The 16,610-nt window shown below is 36.2% G+C and overlaps 2 protein-coding genes and 1 pseudogene across 9 annotated transcripts in view; 2 read left to right on the top strand and 1 right to left on the bottom strand.

The window, feature by feature from the left end:
- Window positions 1-5,992, top strand: part of LOC107756780 (coiled-coil domain-containing protein 80-like) — a 13,199-nt gene extending 7,207 nt beyond the window's left edge. For 3 of the 5 annotated variants that reach the window (XM_016574035.1, XM_016574034.1, XM_016574033.1), the window contains 6 exons: window positions 512-543; window positions 710-814; window positions 1,499-1,650; window positions 1,751-1,854; window positions 2,988-3,071; window positions 5,418-5,992. In XM_016574035.1, the coding sequence (XP_016429521.1) occupies window positions 512-543; window positions 710-814; window positions 1,499-1,650; window positions 1,751-1,854; window positions 2,988-3,071; window positions 5,418-5,737 (797 nt within the window). In that variant the 3' untranslated portion in view covers window positions 5,738-5,992. Of the gene's footprint in view, window positions 1-511; window positions 544-709; window positions 815-1,498; window positions 1,651-1,750; window positions 1,855-1,966; window positions 2,413-2,987; window positions 3,072-5,417 lie in introns of those variants that run through there. The other 2 variants (XM_016574036.1, XM_016574037.1) reach the window with 2 other exon arrangements.
- A 233-nt stretch (window positions 5,993-6,225) lies between these two features.
- LOC107756781 (probable UDP-sugar transporter protein SLC35A5) lies at window positions 6,226-12,226 on the bottom strand. 4 transcript variants are annotated; one of them, XM_016574041.1, is made up of 7 exons: window positions 12,148-12,214; window positions 11,296-11,497; window positions 11,073-11,171; window positions 10,789-10,922; window positions 10,081-10,148; window positions 9,231-9,999; window positions 6,226-6,808 (listed from the first exon to the last, which is right to left on the bottom strand). In XM_016574041.1, the coding sequence occupies exons 2-7, from the start codon at window positions 11,447-11,449 to the stop codon at window positions 6,740-6,742; spliced, it is 1,293 nt and encodes a 430-aa protein (XP_016429527.1). In that variant the 5' UTR covers window positions 11,450-11,497; window positions 12,148-12,214; the 3' UTR covers window positions 6,226-6,739. The 4 variants fall into 4 exon arrangements, with proteins under 4 accessions (XP_016429527.1, XP_016429526.1, XP_016429528.1 ...); XM_016574040.1 differs by having other exon boundaries at window positions 11,296-11,470; XM_016574042.1 differs by lacking the exon at window positions 12,148-12,214 and adding an exon at window positions 12,033-12,105.
- A 1,262-nt stretch (window positions 12,227-13,488) lies between these two features.
- Window positions 13,489-16,610, top strand: part of LOC107756726 (coagulation factor V-like) — a 9,803-nt pseudogene continuing 6,681 nt past the window's right edge.

The raw sequence follows: 16,610 nt of genomic DNA, 5'->3' as shown, positions 1-16,610 counted from the left end.
TCCAGGCCTGGTCCTCTCTCGTCCAACACTGTCGTCACTCCTCCTTTTATCCTTCCGGAGCTCCTCCGTGGGACTCAAGACCGGTGAGTGGTGCAGGTGTCGCGCATTAGCATTTACTCCACCGGCCTCACTCTGTTCCCACGGCTCTCGGCCCCGCCCCTCTCGTCACACAGAGGAAGCCATGTTCCCAGAATAAGCACACAGAGCTGCCATCCCTAAGGCCCTGCAGCACTTCATTAAAAGACTGCATGTCTGGTGATTTTCCATTTAGACAAACAGCAGAACAGCATTGAGCTCCTCATATAGTAGAGGGCCTCAGTGTCCCGAGTTCTACCAGCGTTGACCCCACCGGAGGGGTTACCCTGTGTATTGCATGTTATAAAAGACACGCATGTCTTTTTGAACTACAGCCAAAACAAAACTAGCAGACTGTGGAGCCATCTGTAATCTTCTGTATTTATCTCTCTGGTTGGTTGATCAGTCTGTCGAATTTTGTGTGGCATCTTTGCAGAGAATGACAAGCCCATGAAAGGTCTGAAACAGGAGGATTTGGAGAACCAGGATCTCATCACAGAGCTGACACAAAATAAAATCCAGGCCTGGTCCTCTCTCGTCCAACACTGTCGTCACTCCTCCTTTTATCCTTCCGGAGCTCCTTCATGGGATTTGAGACCGGTGAGTAGCGCAGGTGTCGCGCATTAGCATTTAGGAGGATTTGGAGAACCAGGATCTCATCACAGAGCTGAGGAAAGAGTATGGAATGACCTACAGTGATTTCTACATGGTCCTCACAGATCTGGACATGAAAGCAAAGGTAAAAGACATGTGACTTGGCACATGTTACATTTTCACCGCTTTAAAGCTCTCTTCTTCCACAGTACTTTTCAAGGGTGCATGAGTTGTGCCCGCGCAAAGCCGAGTCCTGTTTGCAGACAGCTGGAATAAACAAAGAAGCCACTGTGCAGTCAGGTGGCAGATAGACAGTAAAATCTGTTGAAATTCCTCAGAACCGTAGCCAGTCAGACACCCACAAATAGCAAATTAATTCTGGGCATGTAGTGTCTAAACTGAATTGTGAGAGCTGAATGATTATGTTAATAAATAAACTGCCCACGAATAAACATGAATCATCATGGTCCCTGTATAAGAGTCTTAGTCTTTGTTTTAATGTAGTATTTACACTGAAACTCAAGTGTTGAATTTACATAATAAAAGAAGATGATAAAAATTTAATTCAAAAGAATAATAAAAAAAAAAAATACAATTGCCAGTGTCAAAAGAAATGTGATATTGGACGTTGCGTTATGGATTGCATTCTTGCTTGAACAGCATATTTGTTGTGGTTTGCAGAAAAATGTCAAGAATTTTTCACAGCTCTGTCGATCTGACACATAATTTGAGGTTCAGCATTCTTGGCTGCTCAAAACCTATTGAGAAAATCCCCTTACTAGTAATACAACCCTCTATGAAGCTTTTTCATATATCTCTTTATTTCCAGCAATATTATGAAGTGCCAATTGCGATGAAGGCTGTGTTTGATTATATCGACACGTTTTCATCACGCATCAGAGAGATGGAACAACAGAAACGTGATGGGGTGACATGTAAAAACGAAGACAAGCCAAGATCATTGGAGAACTTCCTTTCCAGGTATTTCATAAGCATTTTCCATTGAAATGGTGCTGTGATTTGCTGGGAATCTTACAAGCAATCTATTGTTCTATAATAACTTTGGGCTACTCGATTTTAGGTTCCGCTGGAGACGCAGGTTGTTTGTCATATCTGCACCAAATGATGAGGAATGGGCCTATCAGCAACAGCTCTATGCACTGTCCAGTCAGGCGTGCAACCTGGGTAAGAATAATAATAACTACACCTTCGGATGTCACTGATGGCACATAAATACACATTGCATTATTGGGTAGGACTCTTACTACAGATTGACCTTTTTTTTTTAACTCTGCAGGGTTTTGCATATGTTTCTTTCTCGTGTCTCAAGTTTGCCAAGATAATATCTCACATTGATTTTCTCTTGTCACTCAGTGAAGACTGAAACCAAGCCAGCTGTCATAAACTCCACTGAGTTATGGATTTGGAATCTTTCTTGGTTTTATTCCCAAGAACAATGTGTATTCCTGATGATACTTACATTCAGAAATTTCCCCCACAAAATAAGCTTGACACAACGGCAGTGAATGTTTGCCATTTTGTCTCTTGTCCCAGAAATCTTGACAAACACATAACTCATGTAATGAACTAACTATTCAGCATTGCAGCAAGCTATTTAATGGCTCCTTTATTTTTTATATTATATAGCTTTGCATAGAGTAGGTGAACCCTATTGACATTCAAATATTATATTTATAAGTCATTGTTTGCCAGCCAATTCCATACCTGTTGGTCTAAGTGTTGACCCCATCCAGTGACCTTATGGTCAAATTTCACATGAAATGCCTGTGGAAATCATAAAGAGATGTTCCTAGTTGTGAATAAACTAGTGAATAGCAATTTTAAAAGGCTACAGAATTCACATTTGATGTATGACTGTGTAATTTATGTTGTAGAACAAAATGTGAAAGTCTCCTGAAATAATGTTAACCACATGCCTTAATTTACTCATAAACTGTAAACTGCTATTCCAAAAAACGTTAAGAAATGACCAGAGAGTGCTCTTAGAAAATTAGCTTACGAACTGATGTCACAACTTTACTCAGTTCTATAAAAATTATTATTATTATGTGGCAGACTGGCTTTCTTCTCCATTTAAACTGACATCGGTTACCACAGCGGATTTGAATTTGGCTGTCAATTCAAACTTAAATGACTTGAGAAACAGCTTTGTTTATTAATACATTCCCCACATATTCCATTAACAACAATCTGTAAGCCACAATCATGCCCTTAAATGGCCTAAATGTCAACAGGGGAACATCTCAGGGTGGCATTCAGATTTTAGAAAAAAAATTTCTGTGTTGGTGGATTTGCAGGTCTTCGCCATGTATCAGTACTGAAGTTGGTGGGGACAGAGCTGATAGACATGGGAGGAGTGTTGGAGCTTTACCCCATCAATGGTAAGACCACTGCTGCTGAAACACTAGCAAAAAAGCTAAACTTCTGGGAAGTGAGACTTACCAGTAAACTCCTAAAATGTTGTCTAGACTTTGAGGTGCGAGACGACCTTTTAGCAGATATGTAAACACTTGTAGCAATGGTTTAAAAAGCAGTTGAAATATCAGCTGACTCAGATGCTTGCTTATTGTGGTCTTAGTAAACATATAAAGCAAATTTTGCACTTGTAGTAGACAAATTCTTGAAGTCTATTTGAAAATGTGCAAGCATACCTGTAACTCTCACAGCAACCAGGTGTTTAGTTAGTGCATTAAGGGTTAATCAGCACATTAGATGAGTGCGGTGGTGTTGACATTGGCTGCTTTTTTTACTGTCAGTCAAAAGCAGCCAGTAGCCTCTGGTTTCAGGCCCCTCCCTGCATGAGTCAGCCTCTCCAGCTCCGGCCAGGCTCAGAAATGACCAAACCGTTCCCACAGGAATAATATTTTGAAGGACAGAAATGAAGAAGGGCTCAGGTGTTTACATATTTTCCATCATTGTTGAAACTTCAGACAGCTTTGGGTTCACTGTCACTGAGGCTTCTGTGTGTTTTGAAAGGCTGCATCAGCAGTCTGTCTGATACATTAAGATCAAAAAGTGATTCTATAAGCTGTATTAAGAGTGCTGACATTGAAGTCTTCGTAGGCAGGACTCATATGCAAGATGAAAGCAAAGTCAATATCTGATGAAACATTTCTTTAGCTTTATAAAACATTTCTAAGCTTTATAAAAAATAAATCTGGTTTCTATGAAAATGTTCCGTCTGTCAGAGATTTTTGTAATACTATTTATGTTAAAAAGCCCTTTATTTAAAATCAGATGTGCGTATATGAGTTTTTCTAAAGGAAAGAAAGATGGTAGACAGATAGACCAATAGATTTTTATTTAATTATGTATTGATTTATTTATTCTGACAGTTCAAGAAGCCATATTTTTCAGTGGTATATAGTACCACTACAGTAGCCACCACTGATTTGGTGGACATTATTATTTAATCAATATTTAAATGCTTTGTGCGGTTAATAATAATTTGTGAAAAAAGACGCTATATTGTACAATTTTATAAGACAATGATATTTTTGTTCAACAAGGGTGCATTATATTGATCAAAAGTGGCAGTAAAATCATTTGTAATGTTACAAAATATTTTTTTTATAAACGCTGTTCTTTGGAACTTTCTATTCATCAAACAATTCTGAAAAAAATGTATCACTGTCAAGTCACCTTTATTTATATAGAGCTTTTAACAATACAGATTGTGTCAAAGCAACTGAACAGCATTAATTAGGAAAATAGTGTGTCAATAATGCAAAAATGACAATAGTAAACACTCAAGACATCCAGCCATTGAGTGACGACAGTCTGCTATGTATCTTGTCACCACGGTAAGCAGGGAGGGGACCAGAGCATATTACAGTGTCTGACATCGTGCTTGCAAGTTCACACACCTCTTTAATGTTATTTTTAGTGATCTCCGACTGGCGAAGTCGAATATTAGCATTAGACAGCACTTTTAAATTTGCCAAGATGTCAGGCGCTCTGGCTCCCGGTAAGCATTGGACTATGGTGGCTGGTGTCTCTATTTTCACGTTCCGTACAACTGTTTCTAAAAAATATTAAGCACTGCAACTATTTTCAACATTGGTAATAAGAAATGTTTCTTGAGCAAAAAAAAACCCCCAGCATATTAGAATGATTTCTGAATAAATTATACTTTATAAAAAAGTGTTTTTAATTAATAATATTTTACAATATTTCAGTTTTACTGTATTTTTTACAAACATTTAAAAAAAAAATCTCACTGACCCCTAACTTTTGAACAGTAATTAATAAGCTATATACTAACTTTAAGCTTGACAAGATCAGTATAAGTGGAAACAAAATGAAATGCTTTAAGAAAAACTCCCTTAAATATATAATGGCAGAAGATTCAACAGAGTTGAAAAGAGGACAAAAACGAATTCTGTATTCTCTTAGAAAGTGCGTAAAGCACTTCAGAAAAAGAAAACTGTGGACAGTAAAAGCATGATTTTTTTTATTTCAGTAAAAAAAATGAGGTATAATTATGTTTTATATAACATTAAATTGCAATGATGATGAATGGTGACATGCACATTGGCTAAAACAAACCTTTTAAAATAAAATGGTTTTGCATTATACACTGAACTCAAATCTATCAAATAATGTGAAGTTCAGTATCCTATTAATCACTGGTAAGTCATTTGTGGTGAACAAATGGCACAATTTTCCCCATGTTGTTTATATGCAGCTGCACGACTGTTTCTGACTCCCACGTTTATGCATTTCAGGAAGTGCGACGGTAGAACGTGAGGGCATATCTGCCACTCTAGTGAGGGACATTAGAAACTACTTCCAGATCAGCCCTGAGTACTTCTCCATGCTGCTGGTGGGAAAAGATGGAAATGTCAAGTCCTGGTACCCGTCCCCCATGTGGTCAATGGCCATCATCTATGACTTGATTGACTCCATGCAGCTTCGCAGACAGGAAATGGCCATCCAGCAGTCTCTAGGCATGCGCTGCCCGGAAGATGAGTACGGTGGCTATGGCTACCACCATGGCTATCATGAGGGTTACCAGGATGGCTATCATCAGGGGTATGGTTATTAGTGTTTACACTTTCGTAAGACAGTGTCAGGTAGGAGATAACTGAAAACCTCCCTTTTAACTGGTTTTATATTTATCGTATAGAGCTGTTCATTTTTAAAGATGCATCTCCTCTGCTATACATCTGTCAAAACATTTGTATTTATTAGATGTCTTCTCTATACGAAGTGATCGTTTTTAAAGGTCACAACCTGCTTTTTCTTGTTGAACTGTTTTGATATTGTTACTCTATTTTTAAAGAGCACTGTCGCTGTATGTCTTATTTATAAACATATAAATTGCGCTTTAATTTCAATAAAAATATATTGCTATCATACCTTGCTATCATGAATATGTTCCAAACATTGCAAGTCAACTCTGTTTTTAGATGAACTGTAAGTAGTTACAGTTTGTGATCCTTGAGATTTTTCCTCCCTTATTTTATGAAGGCACTGTGTTGATACAGCCTAAACATTTCAAATATCTGCTTAAGCAATGTCAAATTATGTAGTTTGACTTTTTCTTTGCTTTGTCTCCTTCTGCTGGCCAGTAATATATTGGCAGTTGCTTAATTTAAATAAAAACTGTATACATATTTCAGCATATAGTATTAAAAAGTGGATTTTATTATTACAGAAATCCAAGTATTTTTCTAAGGTCATTGGTCAACAAATACGACATGTGCATGCACAATAGTACATTAAAAACAAGCTCCTCTTACCTTAATACCTGCACTCTCACTTTATGTCCTTCAGTCAACTACTGTATGAAGGAACCAAGAATAGTTCAAACAATAAAAATGAACATAATACTTTCACAAACCCTCCAGAGTTTGATACATGCTCATAATTTTTTACACAGTTTGTAAGAGAAGAAAATGAACAACTCTTTGATCCCTTTGCATGTCACGCAGACATTCCATGTGACTGAAACAATCATCATTCATTATAATACATATACATCATAGTTATACAGGCTGATTCCAGAATATTTACATGATAATTAGAGAGATGGGTTCAAACTGACTCAGAAAGATTCTTCTTCAGATTCACTCTCTGTGTTAGCCTTGGTTAGTCTCTCCAACTCTTCCCCATCCTAAAATAAAAACGTAAGACACAATCATGAATTACTACATACATTCTTTTCAGACCGCCGTAGTTGTACAGAAAAACAGGACACCTTTTAGTGACTTTATAGATATATCTTTATAGACAAATAATAGATGGTGCTATCCAATGAAGAAGGTTCGTACATGTTCTGGAATTTATTGTAGGGGCCGTTCATACAGAACACGTCCTTGCATTTTAAAAATGTGAGAGGCAGCAGAATGGAAAAGAATGCAGACCATCAAAACGTTGATAAAAGCATTTTTAAAAGTTTAAAACGCAGCGCTTAAGCAAGACCCTGAAAGGCAGGGAATACCGATGTTCCAACGGTCAAATACATTGCTTCAGATAAAAACTCTAAAATGTATTCAGTGTTGACTCGAAAGTGTACAGAGTTATTAATTTTCTAAAAGAACTTAAGCCATGTTTAAGAGATAATGGACTATGGCATGAGGAGCATATCAGTGGATCTTCATTTGATACTAAGAACTTGTCGTGATTCTGGATTGTCCTATTCGGCATTAGCTATGTATTTATGATCTGAGATCAGATTACAGCGATTATTTATTAATAAAGATGTGACTTTTACCCACAGTAGGGTTAATTTCATACAGTTTGTTGTACACTCATCCCATTAATTTTGCCATTTGTTGATTATGTAAGATACTATGGTAGTTTTAAGATCTGAGGATGGTATAGAACACTTGAGCAGCAGCGCTGAACGCTTGTTCGTATCCTGGGATTCCACAATGACCCAACAAAACCCAACCCAAAAATAGATATTAGTTCTGTGTTTCCAGCTCCAGCAGTTTGGATAAGATTTGGATAAGTGCTGGGTGATCATTAAAGGGAAGCAAAACATGACTTTGAATCTGTTATTATTAGGAAATCTTTCTGATATGTAGTCTTTATATGGTCTAATGCTAAAATGATAGTATTGGCTTTAGTGGTAAACCCTAAACTCTGATTGGGAATTCTAATTCCACTTTTATGATGATTAAGGACAAATGCAGCTGATATTGGTTCTCCAGACTTTGATCCATCTGTATATATAGGTATGTATAAAATAAGATTTTAGAAAGAAGTTAAAGTTTAAGTTTAATTTATTTATAGAAAACATTTAAAACAACCTTGGTTGACCAAAGTGCTGTACAAAATTGCGTAGGTCAAATAGGTGCAAATAGGTTTTTAAAAGACTTAAACTCAGGCACAGCGAGCAGATGGGCAGCTGCGATTTGGACCAATTGAAGTCTATGAATAGATGAGACAGGCAGCCCATGATACAGCGAGTTGCAATAATCAAGCCGTGATGAAATAAAATCATGGATTACAATCTCAAAACTCTTCCTACTTAAGAAGGGTTTAACTTTGGCTAGTCTTCGAAGGTGATAAAAGCTGGAGCTGACAACAGTTGATTTGTTTGTTCAGCTTTAGGCCACTATCCAGAATAAAACCCAGATCTTTGACATCAAGTGACCGATATAGAGTGAGAGAACCCAAGTCAACAGCACTCAGATCAGTTTTCTCAGGTAGGCCCAAAAAGAACAATTTGTGTTTTGTAATCGTTCAGATGTAGAAAATTATTGGTTAGCCATGTTTTCAATTCTTGGAGCAGGCTATTAATTGATTTATGGCAACCCTGTCGTTGTGCACAAATGGTATATAAAGCCGAGTATCATCAGCGTAGCAATGAAACGACTCACCAAATCTCCTTTAATATAGAACCAATGGGTAACATGTACAGTGAAAACAGGAACAGTGCCAAAGGTGAACCCTGAGGAACACCACATGTAACATGCCCTACAGTAGAAGAATGTTTTCCTATATTTACTGAGAATCTTCTATTGGACAGAAAGGACCGAAACCAGTCGAGTACAGCACCTCTAACCCCAATTCAGCACTCCAAGCGAGACAGCAAGAGACCATGGTCAACAAAATCAAATGCAGAGCTGAGATCTAACAGCACTTAAAGCCATAGTATTACCAGCTTCGGTAGACATTAAAATGTCATTAAAAACTTTCAAAAACTTGTGTCGAGTTTTAAAATCAGACTGAAAAATATCAGAAATACAAAGTGAACTTCTTTCCCATTCTGCTGCGTCTCACAAGAATGAGTTCTATAAGAAGTGCCAACATGCCACTAATGGAATTGCCTGCCGTATAATATATTTGATCTAAATAATGCAATAATCCAAGGTAGGGCTTTGCTCCTCCAAAACGTGTTTTCATTATAAGGAATTCAGGTTTCTTACTCATCCTTACTTAATTGGATTATAGTTTGCCTTGTTTAAACTCAAGAGTGTACTTCAAAAATTAAGGTGGAAACGAATAACTCAAATGAAATAAATGATCAGCTGAGATGCAAAGAGACCATCTTTTTAAAATGAGGCAAGTATATATTTGACTCTTACCCCTCTCAACCTCTCAAACACCTCGCCATTGATGACCCTGAGCCTCTCCTGCTGTAGTGCGTACTCTGGATCCTTCAGTTTGCTGCTATGGTAGATAAAAATGGCTAGCAGTACTACAGGTGCCTTCAGGAAGAAATCCATTGATGGATGAAAGTCAAACAAGAAGAGAGAGAGCGCAGTGACGATGACCGTGGTGATCTGGCCCGTAAGTACATGGAACATGTTATCGCGGAACTTGAGAATGAAGGCCACCGACAGGCCTAGGGCAGCTGTGACGAAAACCAGTGCGATGGAGAAGACGTTGTGTCTATAGAGGAGGCCGCAGTGTAGCGTCAGGTCACGGTAGTCAGAGTGCAGGAGAAGCGTGAGGCTGTTGAAGATCAAACCGAACATGTACAGCTTGCTGTTTTGGATGAAGATGCTCTCCACTAGCTGCTCCCCCTCCTTGAGGATCTTCTCATTGTAGATGTTGGCCAGTGCAGAGATGAAGCATTGCAGCAGCAGTAGTACGTAACCCAGACCGAAGCTGTTCAGCCGGTGTATGAACTGGCTGTCCCACATCTCACGTTTCCAGTATGTTTCATTATGGTTCTGATGCTCTGGCTTGGGATGGGCGTATTTTAAGCAGCTGTTAGAAGGGGTGGAAATGTGGGCTGGGTGGAGGCCATGTACAGCAATGGCATGCTGGTCACCACTGCCAGTGGTCAATGACACAATGGACAGGAACAAAATGATCAAAGATGCCCACTGCACCCAAGACAAGCGCCTCCTGCAGGTCAAAAGATGGAAAGTCAGTAACAGACAAAAATATAACGATAGAAAACAGATATCAAGAAATGTCAGTACTTACTTTAGAACAACTCGGAAGAGAATGGCTGTTGTAAAAATAAAAATGTTGGAAAACAATACTGCCATGGCCTATTAAAACATGAGAAAAATATGAATGTTATAGTTTATACATTTGGGGTCAGTAGAGTTCTCTGAAAAAAATTAATAATTTAATAATTTTACTCTGAAGGTTGATCAAAAGTGATAATAAATGCATTTATAATGTTACAAAAGATTTCTATTTTAAATAAATTAACTTTCTAATCATCAAAGAATGTATTATGGTTCCCACAAAAATATTAAGCAGCACAACTGTTTTTAACATTCAAAATATGATAATATGATAAAATGTTTATTGAGCAACAAATCAGAATATTATAATGATTTCTGAAGGATCATATGACACTGAAGAAATTCAGCTTTGCTATCATTAATAAAAAAAATTAAAATATATTAAAATTATGTTATTTTAAGCTGTCATAATATTTCACAATATTACTGTTTTTACTGTATTTTTATCAAATAAATGCAAAATATAAACTTCTATAAAAAGCATTAAAAATCTTGCAGATCCCAATTCATTGAAAGGTAGTTTATAAATATATCTATTTAATATAGAAATTTAATTACTCTAATTGTAAGAAAAATTATTATTTTTATATAAAGTATTAAATGCAAAGAGTTATTTTTCTTCTAATATTTATCCATAACTTTAAATAATTCAACGTACAGGTTGCAGATAGGTCATCACATAGAAGATTATGAGGTTATCGAGGAAGTAGAGGAATGCAGGAACAGACCATTTCAGGTAGTTGAGAAAAGAGGCACCAGATGAACACCCCAAATCTTTATAAGAGCGGCCCTCTGGAAAACAAAAGCAATAGTTTTCGTCCCATAACAAACAACATGTACTACTAACATATATCACAATTCAACAGGCTGTATATATACTAGCTTAGTATGTTTATGAATATGGTATGAGAATGGAATTTTGAGACAACAAATCTGACTCACCTCGAATGACCACCCGTACTGACATCACTAAACAAAATACTAGTTTGATGGCCTCTGCCATTAAATTCACAGATGCAGGAAGAAAGTCATATTTGTTTTCTGTAGGTAAGAAAAAATTAGTTGCAACAGTTTTTAAAATACAAGTTGCAAAAAGTAAAGTTAGCTATTGATTGTATTATGATCATATATTAGGTTGCTCTGTGGTGGTGTAATATTATGTCACCTTCATTGGCCGAGAATTTTAGTAATAGGATGCGACTGGTTCCCAAGGTGACAAAACCCAGACCCAGAACCAAAGTGTAGGCGGAAGATCTTGAGCAAAGCCGTGAGCAAGGACAGCAGCAACGGCAAAAAGAAGAGGATGAGGACGGGGCCATTATGGACAACGTGAGCTGAGGCTGGTCATAGGAGAACGAACAGGATCACTGAGAAAACATCAGACAATCATATCAATCACAAAAGCACCAATGAAAAAAGTATACGTTTTCATGCAATAACAAATCAAATAATTATTTGGTCTCTCCAGCACTTTCACTCATCAAATACTACTTTGTCAAGACGTGTCACTTTCTGTATCTAGCGCTTTGTTTTCAGCATGATTCACAAGCACAAATGATGAGCCAACCAACAAAACATGCAGACATGAAGTCATGGAATGATGGTTGACTATTGTGTTTTAAGTGTTTACAGACAGTTCAGAATGGAAGGAACATGAACATTGTGTCTTTGTTGTTCAAAATATTACATCTTTCAGTACAGCACTGTTTAAACATCAAACTCCAAAATGAATAACTATAGATGACTATGGCATGATCTTAGAAATGATCTAAAAATATTCTAAACACATTCAGAATGTAAAACAAACACTGATGCTAAATAATATGTAACAACTAGATACACTAGAACGCAAAACAATTATAATATTGTGGATTCAATTTTGATTGTTCTGATGTTACCAACGCAATAAAAAAGCAGTGCATCATCCAGTTCAACGACAGGATATTCACAATGTGTCTGTTATCATGTGAATGTGGTGATAAAGCACAAATAGATTCATATTCGGTGCTTTATTTACCTACCCATATGTTCTCACTCGAACGAACACCCTGCCCACGGCTTCCGCATCTTTGCGCATGCGTACGACAGAAACTACGTCACCGCTTGGCTGGACTGGCTTAGTTTAGCTCTTTAATATTAATTAGATCTTACTGACGTTCATTGGTAGCATTCCAAAGGTAAAGGCGTGGCTGGCTTATGAATATTAAAATAATCCTTAGTCACAGTAGTAAATTTCACCACAGACCTACATGTAGGATTTGTGGGTTGATTTTAATCACTAAATGTGCTTTTTTTTTTTCAGATAACAATATCTAAAATTGGTTGTTGTAAACGTTTTCACATTTAACTTTTAACATTCAACTTAATGCTGTATGTTTTACATTTTAAAATGTTTTAAATGTTGTACAGTATATAATGTTTAATGTTCATTTTATTGTTTTAACGCGTTGTCCGTTCTCTGTCAAATGTAGGCCTAATGAGGATGGTTTGTTAGAAAATTCCAAATAGATGTCTTTGCCCGAAAAACACTTCTAAAAGAAATGTGGTCATGGCTGAGTCATGTGCAATATTACATAAAGCAAATATTAATAACAATTAATAATAATAATATATTAATGTAATAACAAATATTGTTTTATGTTCTTTAAATGTAATTATATGACGTGATGGTCTATAGCTATGGTGGAGGTAGCCTAGCCTAAGTGTTAAACAAGGTCCAGACTGTACCCATTTAATCTTTAGATGCACAGACTCATTTTACTCACACATTTATACAACTTGTACACACTGTAAACAAGCATTGTATCAAGAAACTATTCAAGGGAAATCATTGGGATTATGAGTAAACCCTTATTATGAAATTGCTCTCTGGGGCGTAAAAGTGTAATGAGGAAATATCTTAGAAACTGAAAACCATATTCATTTATTTCAGATTTCATGATTATCACATTTACAGTAAAACACTTAGGCTATATTGATGTTGGCGAAACATGGTGCAGAACCTCTTCATTTTGTGCAGATATAGTTAGTTGGCTGCATAATGACAATTAGCAATATTTTTGCATATGTGTAATTTATGCCTGCATTTGTTTCCAATGGGAAGGATTGAACTGGCAAATATGTTCATATGGTAACTTGGTGTTTTCCATTCTTGTAAACAAAACATTTGCTCACAATAATGAAAAGGTTTTACATGTTCAAAAAGCCTCAGACTACTAATGACTAAACAAAATAAGAAGTTTCAGTTTTTTTTTATTTTTTATAATGATAGTCTTCCAACACAGTGTTTAAACATGTGTGCAACAGGGAGGTGGGGGGAGATAAAGCTCACTGCCATTTCTCTGAAAGTTCAGAATTCCCTGCACTCCGGAACAGACCTGGAGTTTCATTGTCAGATATGAAACTCCGCTCCTGGGGCCCTGTGCGGTTTGGCCCTTCTGGCATTCCTGTGTAATTGTGCCACAGCTGTGGAGAGACACTATTACATTGCAGCTGTTAATATTAACTGGGACTACACATCTGCCGGACAGCACAGGTATGAAAAAGATCATTATTTATTAGGGTTTAAATTTATTCTTTTGTTTTTCTAAGCAGTTAGATTGAGTTAGTTAAAAGGCAGTTAGTCTGCCTTTTATTTGTTTGGTCCTTGTAGCCTATAATGTGTTTTTTTTAACTTTAAACCGCATAAACACATTTCATTACACCAAATACACAAAATAATGTTCTTTTTAGCAGCATCATATGACCCCTTTAATCAATTTTATGATTAAGGAAGACAATGGCATGTGACAAAAACATTTTTATATGAAATACAAACAACACAAAAGAGACAAAATATTAAACCAGCACCCAGAATCTACTGTAAAGTTTGCTGAAAATAATATATAGTATATCTAAGACCAATTATGTCAAGACTTTATTCAAAATGTATAAATATTGGTTATTATAGTAAATTAAAACTAATACCTTAAAAAACATTTTTGTGTCTTTAAATGAAATAAAGTTAACTGAAATAAAATAAAATATTTAAAATAAATAATTTATTTTGGCTAGTTGCCAAGGCAACATTTCTCATTTTCATTTAGTTTAACTTAATATACTAAAAAAATAAATAATAATAATGAATAAAAAACTATATCAATATATTAAATTTTTTTTAAATGACAAAACGCTACATACAGCTAAATTACTAAAACTTTAAATTAAAAAGGAAATATATAAATGTAAAAACTCTCTATGATAGTAAAATAAAACTGCATTTTCACACAAATGGGAGTTGTTGTTGTTTTTATTTTTTTTTTATTGATTTGCTCATGTAAGAGATGTATTTACTGATTGTTGTTGTTGTATTCCAGGACTGTACCGTCATATAAAAAAAGTTGTATACAGAGAGTACAATGAGGGATTCACACAGGCTAAACCACATCCCTTGTCCTCAGGTATTTTGAATACCAAAGATTTCTTTATTTCAACATCTTTATTTCAACATTAAAATCCATCCATCCAGTATTATAGAATGCATCTTAACTTTTAAATCATGATTGTTTGAAACTAATGTTCTATTTGTTACTTGGGTCGACATTGTGAGGACAAGAGGGTGACACAATCATTGTCACGTTCAAGAACATGGCAGATCATCCCTGTAGCATTCACCCACAGTCAGAGGGTGTGTGTTCTGATGTGATTGTGGTAACAGTATGAGTGAGCAATAGTGTTGTAACATACAGCACACTAGTAACAATTAAACAATGTGCTATGAAATAACAGAGAAATACATTTCAAGAGGAATGTTGTTTAGAAAACATTATGGATTATTTTAGTGCTCATCATTTAGCTGAGTAAACACATTGAGCAACACAAACATCTGTGTTTGATTTCTTTGGAAATATTAACCCAAGATACAAATTAACCACAGGCTGTGCCTAAGTCTAAAGCAATGATTCTCTGATAAATATTACAGATACAATATACCCATTTTTTTTCTAAAAGCAAATTTTTTCCCCGAGATAAATGGATGTTGGTTTTATTGTAATAAACATCATCTGAAGCTGCATCCTTCTCACACTGCTAATGTTCCCATTAGGATCATTATACTTTGACAACACGTCACTCTATGAGAAAGAAGATGACGTCATTTTACCCAGCCAAGAGCACACATACTAGTGGGAGGTGACCTCTGAGGTGACCCCTACAGCTGCGAACTCCCCATGCATCACCTACACATACCTTTCCCACTTTGACATTGTTAAGGACTACAATACAGGGTTAATAGGCACAATGCTGATCTGCAAAAAAGCTATGTGAGGCAAAAACAAAATCCTGGACTTAGAATGTGATGTTTATTTGATGACATTTATGCTTAGATGGGTTAAGATGCTCAACTTTAATTTTCCTCTTGACCACCAAATATAATCTCAAGACATTTACTGAATGGCTATGCTCTTATTTATTAGGCCTCTTCATCTGAACACCAACATTTGTTAAATATATTATATCTAAACAGTTATGAGATCAAATGTATTCATGTATTGATTGATTGACATTGGATTATAGTGATCTTTGAGTTTATTTTATGTTAGACATTAAAAGTGTTTATGTCTCTTTGTTAAAGGGGGATTTGTTAACATAATCATTTATTTAGATTTGTACAGTAACAAATATATTTTATTTAAGTGAACTGGGGCAGAAGGCCGTCAGTGGCAAGTGGTTATGAAAATGTTTAAAATGTCAGCTTTAAAATGTAAAAGTGGATTTACAGTCGACTTTAAAATGCTCTAGGTAAAAACTTATAGACTCTACATAGTGAAACCAATATTACTTTATGTAAGGGATAATGTACATCCAGCCTTCAGGGTGATACAAGACACCCTGTCGGGGAATATTCTGCGATAACAACCGGCTGGATGTACATTATCACGCTTATTACACGGCTACTTGCCACATACAGTAAGTAAATATGTAAGTAAATATGTGTCTAAATTAGACACGAAATATTGATTTGAGTTGAAATATTTGAACGCAAAGCTTTCGTGAACACAGCAGTTGCGAGCACGCGGCAAGCTCAAACTAGACGGACATTTAAATTTAATAAACAAGCTCTTGGTGCATAAAGAAGATCTGTAAAGTTGCAAAGACTAAAGTCTCAAATCCAAAGAGATATTCTTTATAAAAGTTTAGAGTCAACCACGCCTACCTAAAACGGCTCGTTCTAACACACCCCCACATGTCTATGTCACGATGTGGGAAGATTTGCATAACGCCACCCAAATGTTCACGCAAAGAAAGAAAGCATAACTTTTATTCTCGCTGTAGTATTGTTGACACTGCAGCCATGTCGTGAAGACGCTGTGTGCTTCGTTGTGAAAGCGAAACTACTTTGTTTGGCCTTCCAAAAGAGGACACGACTAGAAATCAGTGGTTAAGTTGTATTTACAACAACGTTCCAGAACAGTTCAACCCAAATATTCAGATGTGTGCAGC

This window comes from Sinocyclocheilus rhinocerous, unplaced genomic scaffold (genome assembly GCF_001515625.1).
Source record: "Sinocyclocheilus rhinocerous isolate Xijiao unplaced genomic scaffold, SAMN03320098_v1.1 scaffold382, whole genome shotgun sequence".
NCBI lineage: Eukaryota > Metazoa > Chordata > Actinopteri > Cypriniformes > Cyprinidae > Sinocyclocheilus > Sinocyclocheilus rhinocerous.
This window is presented reverse-complemented; position numbering and strand designations above follow the sequence as displayed.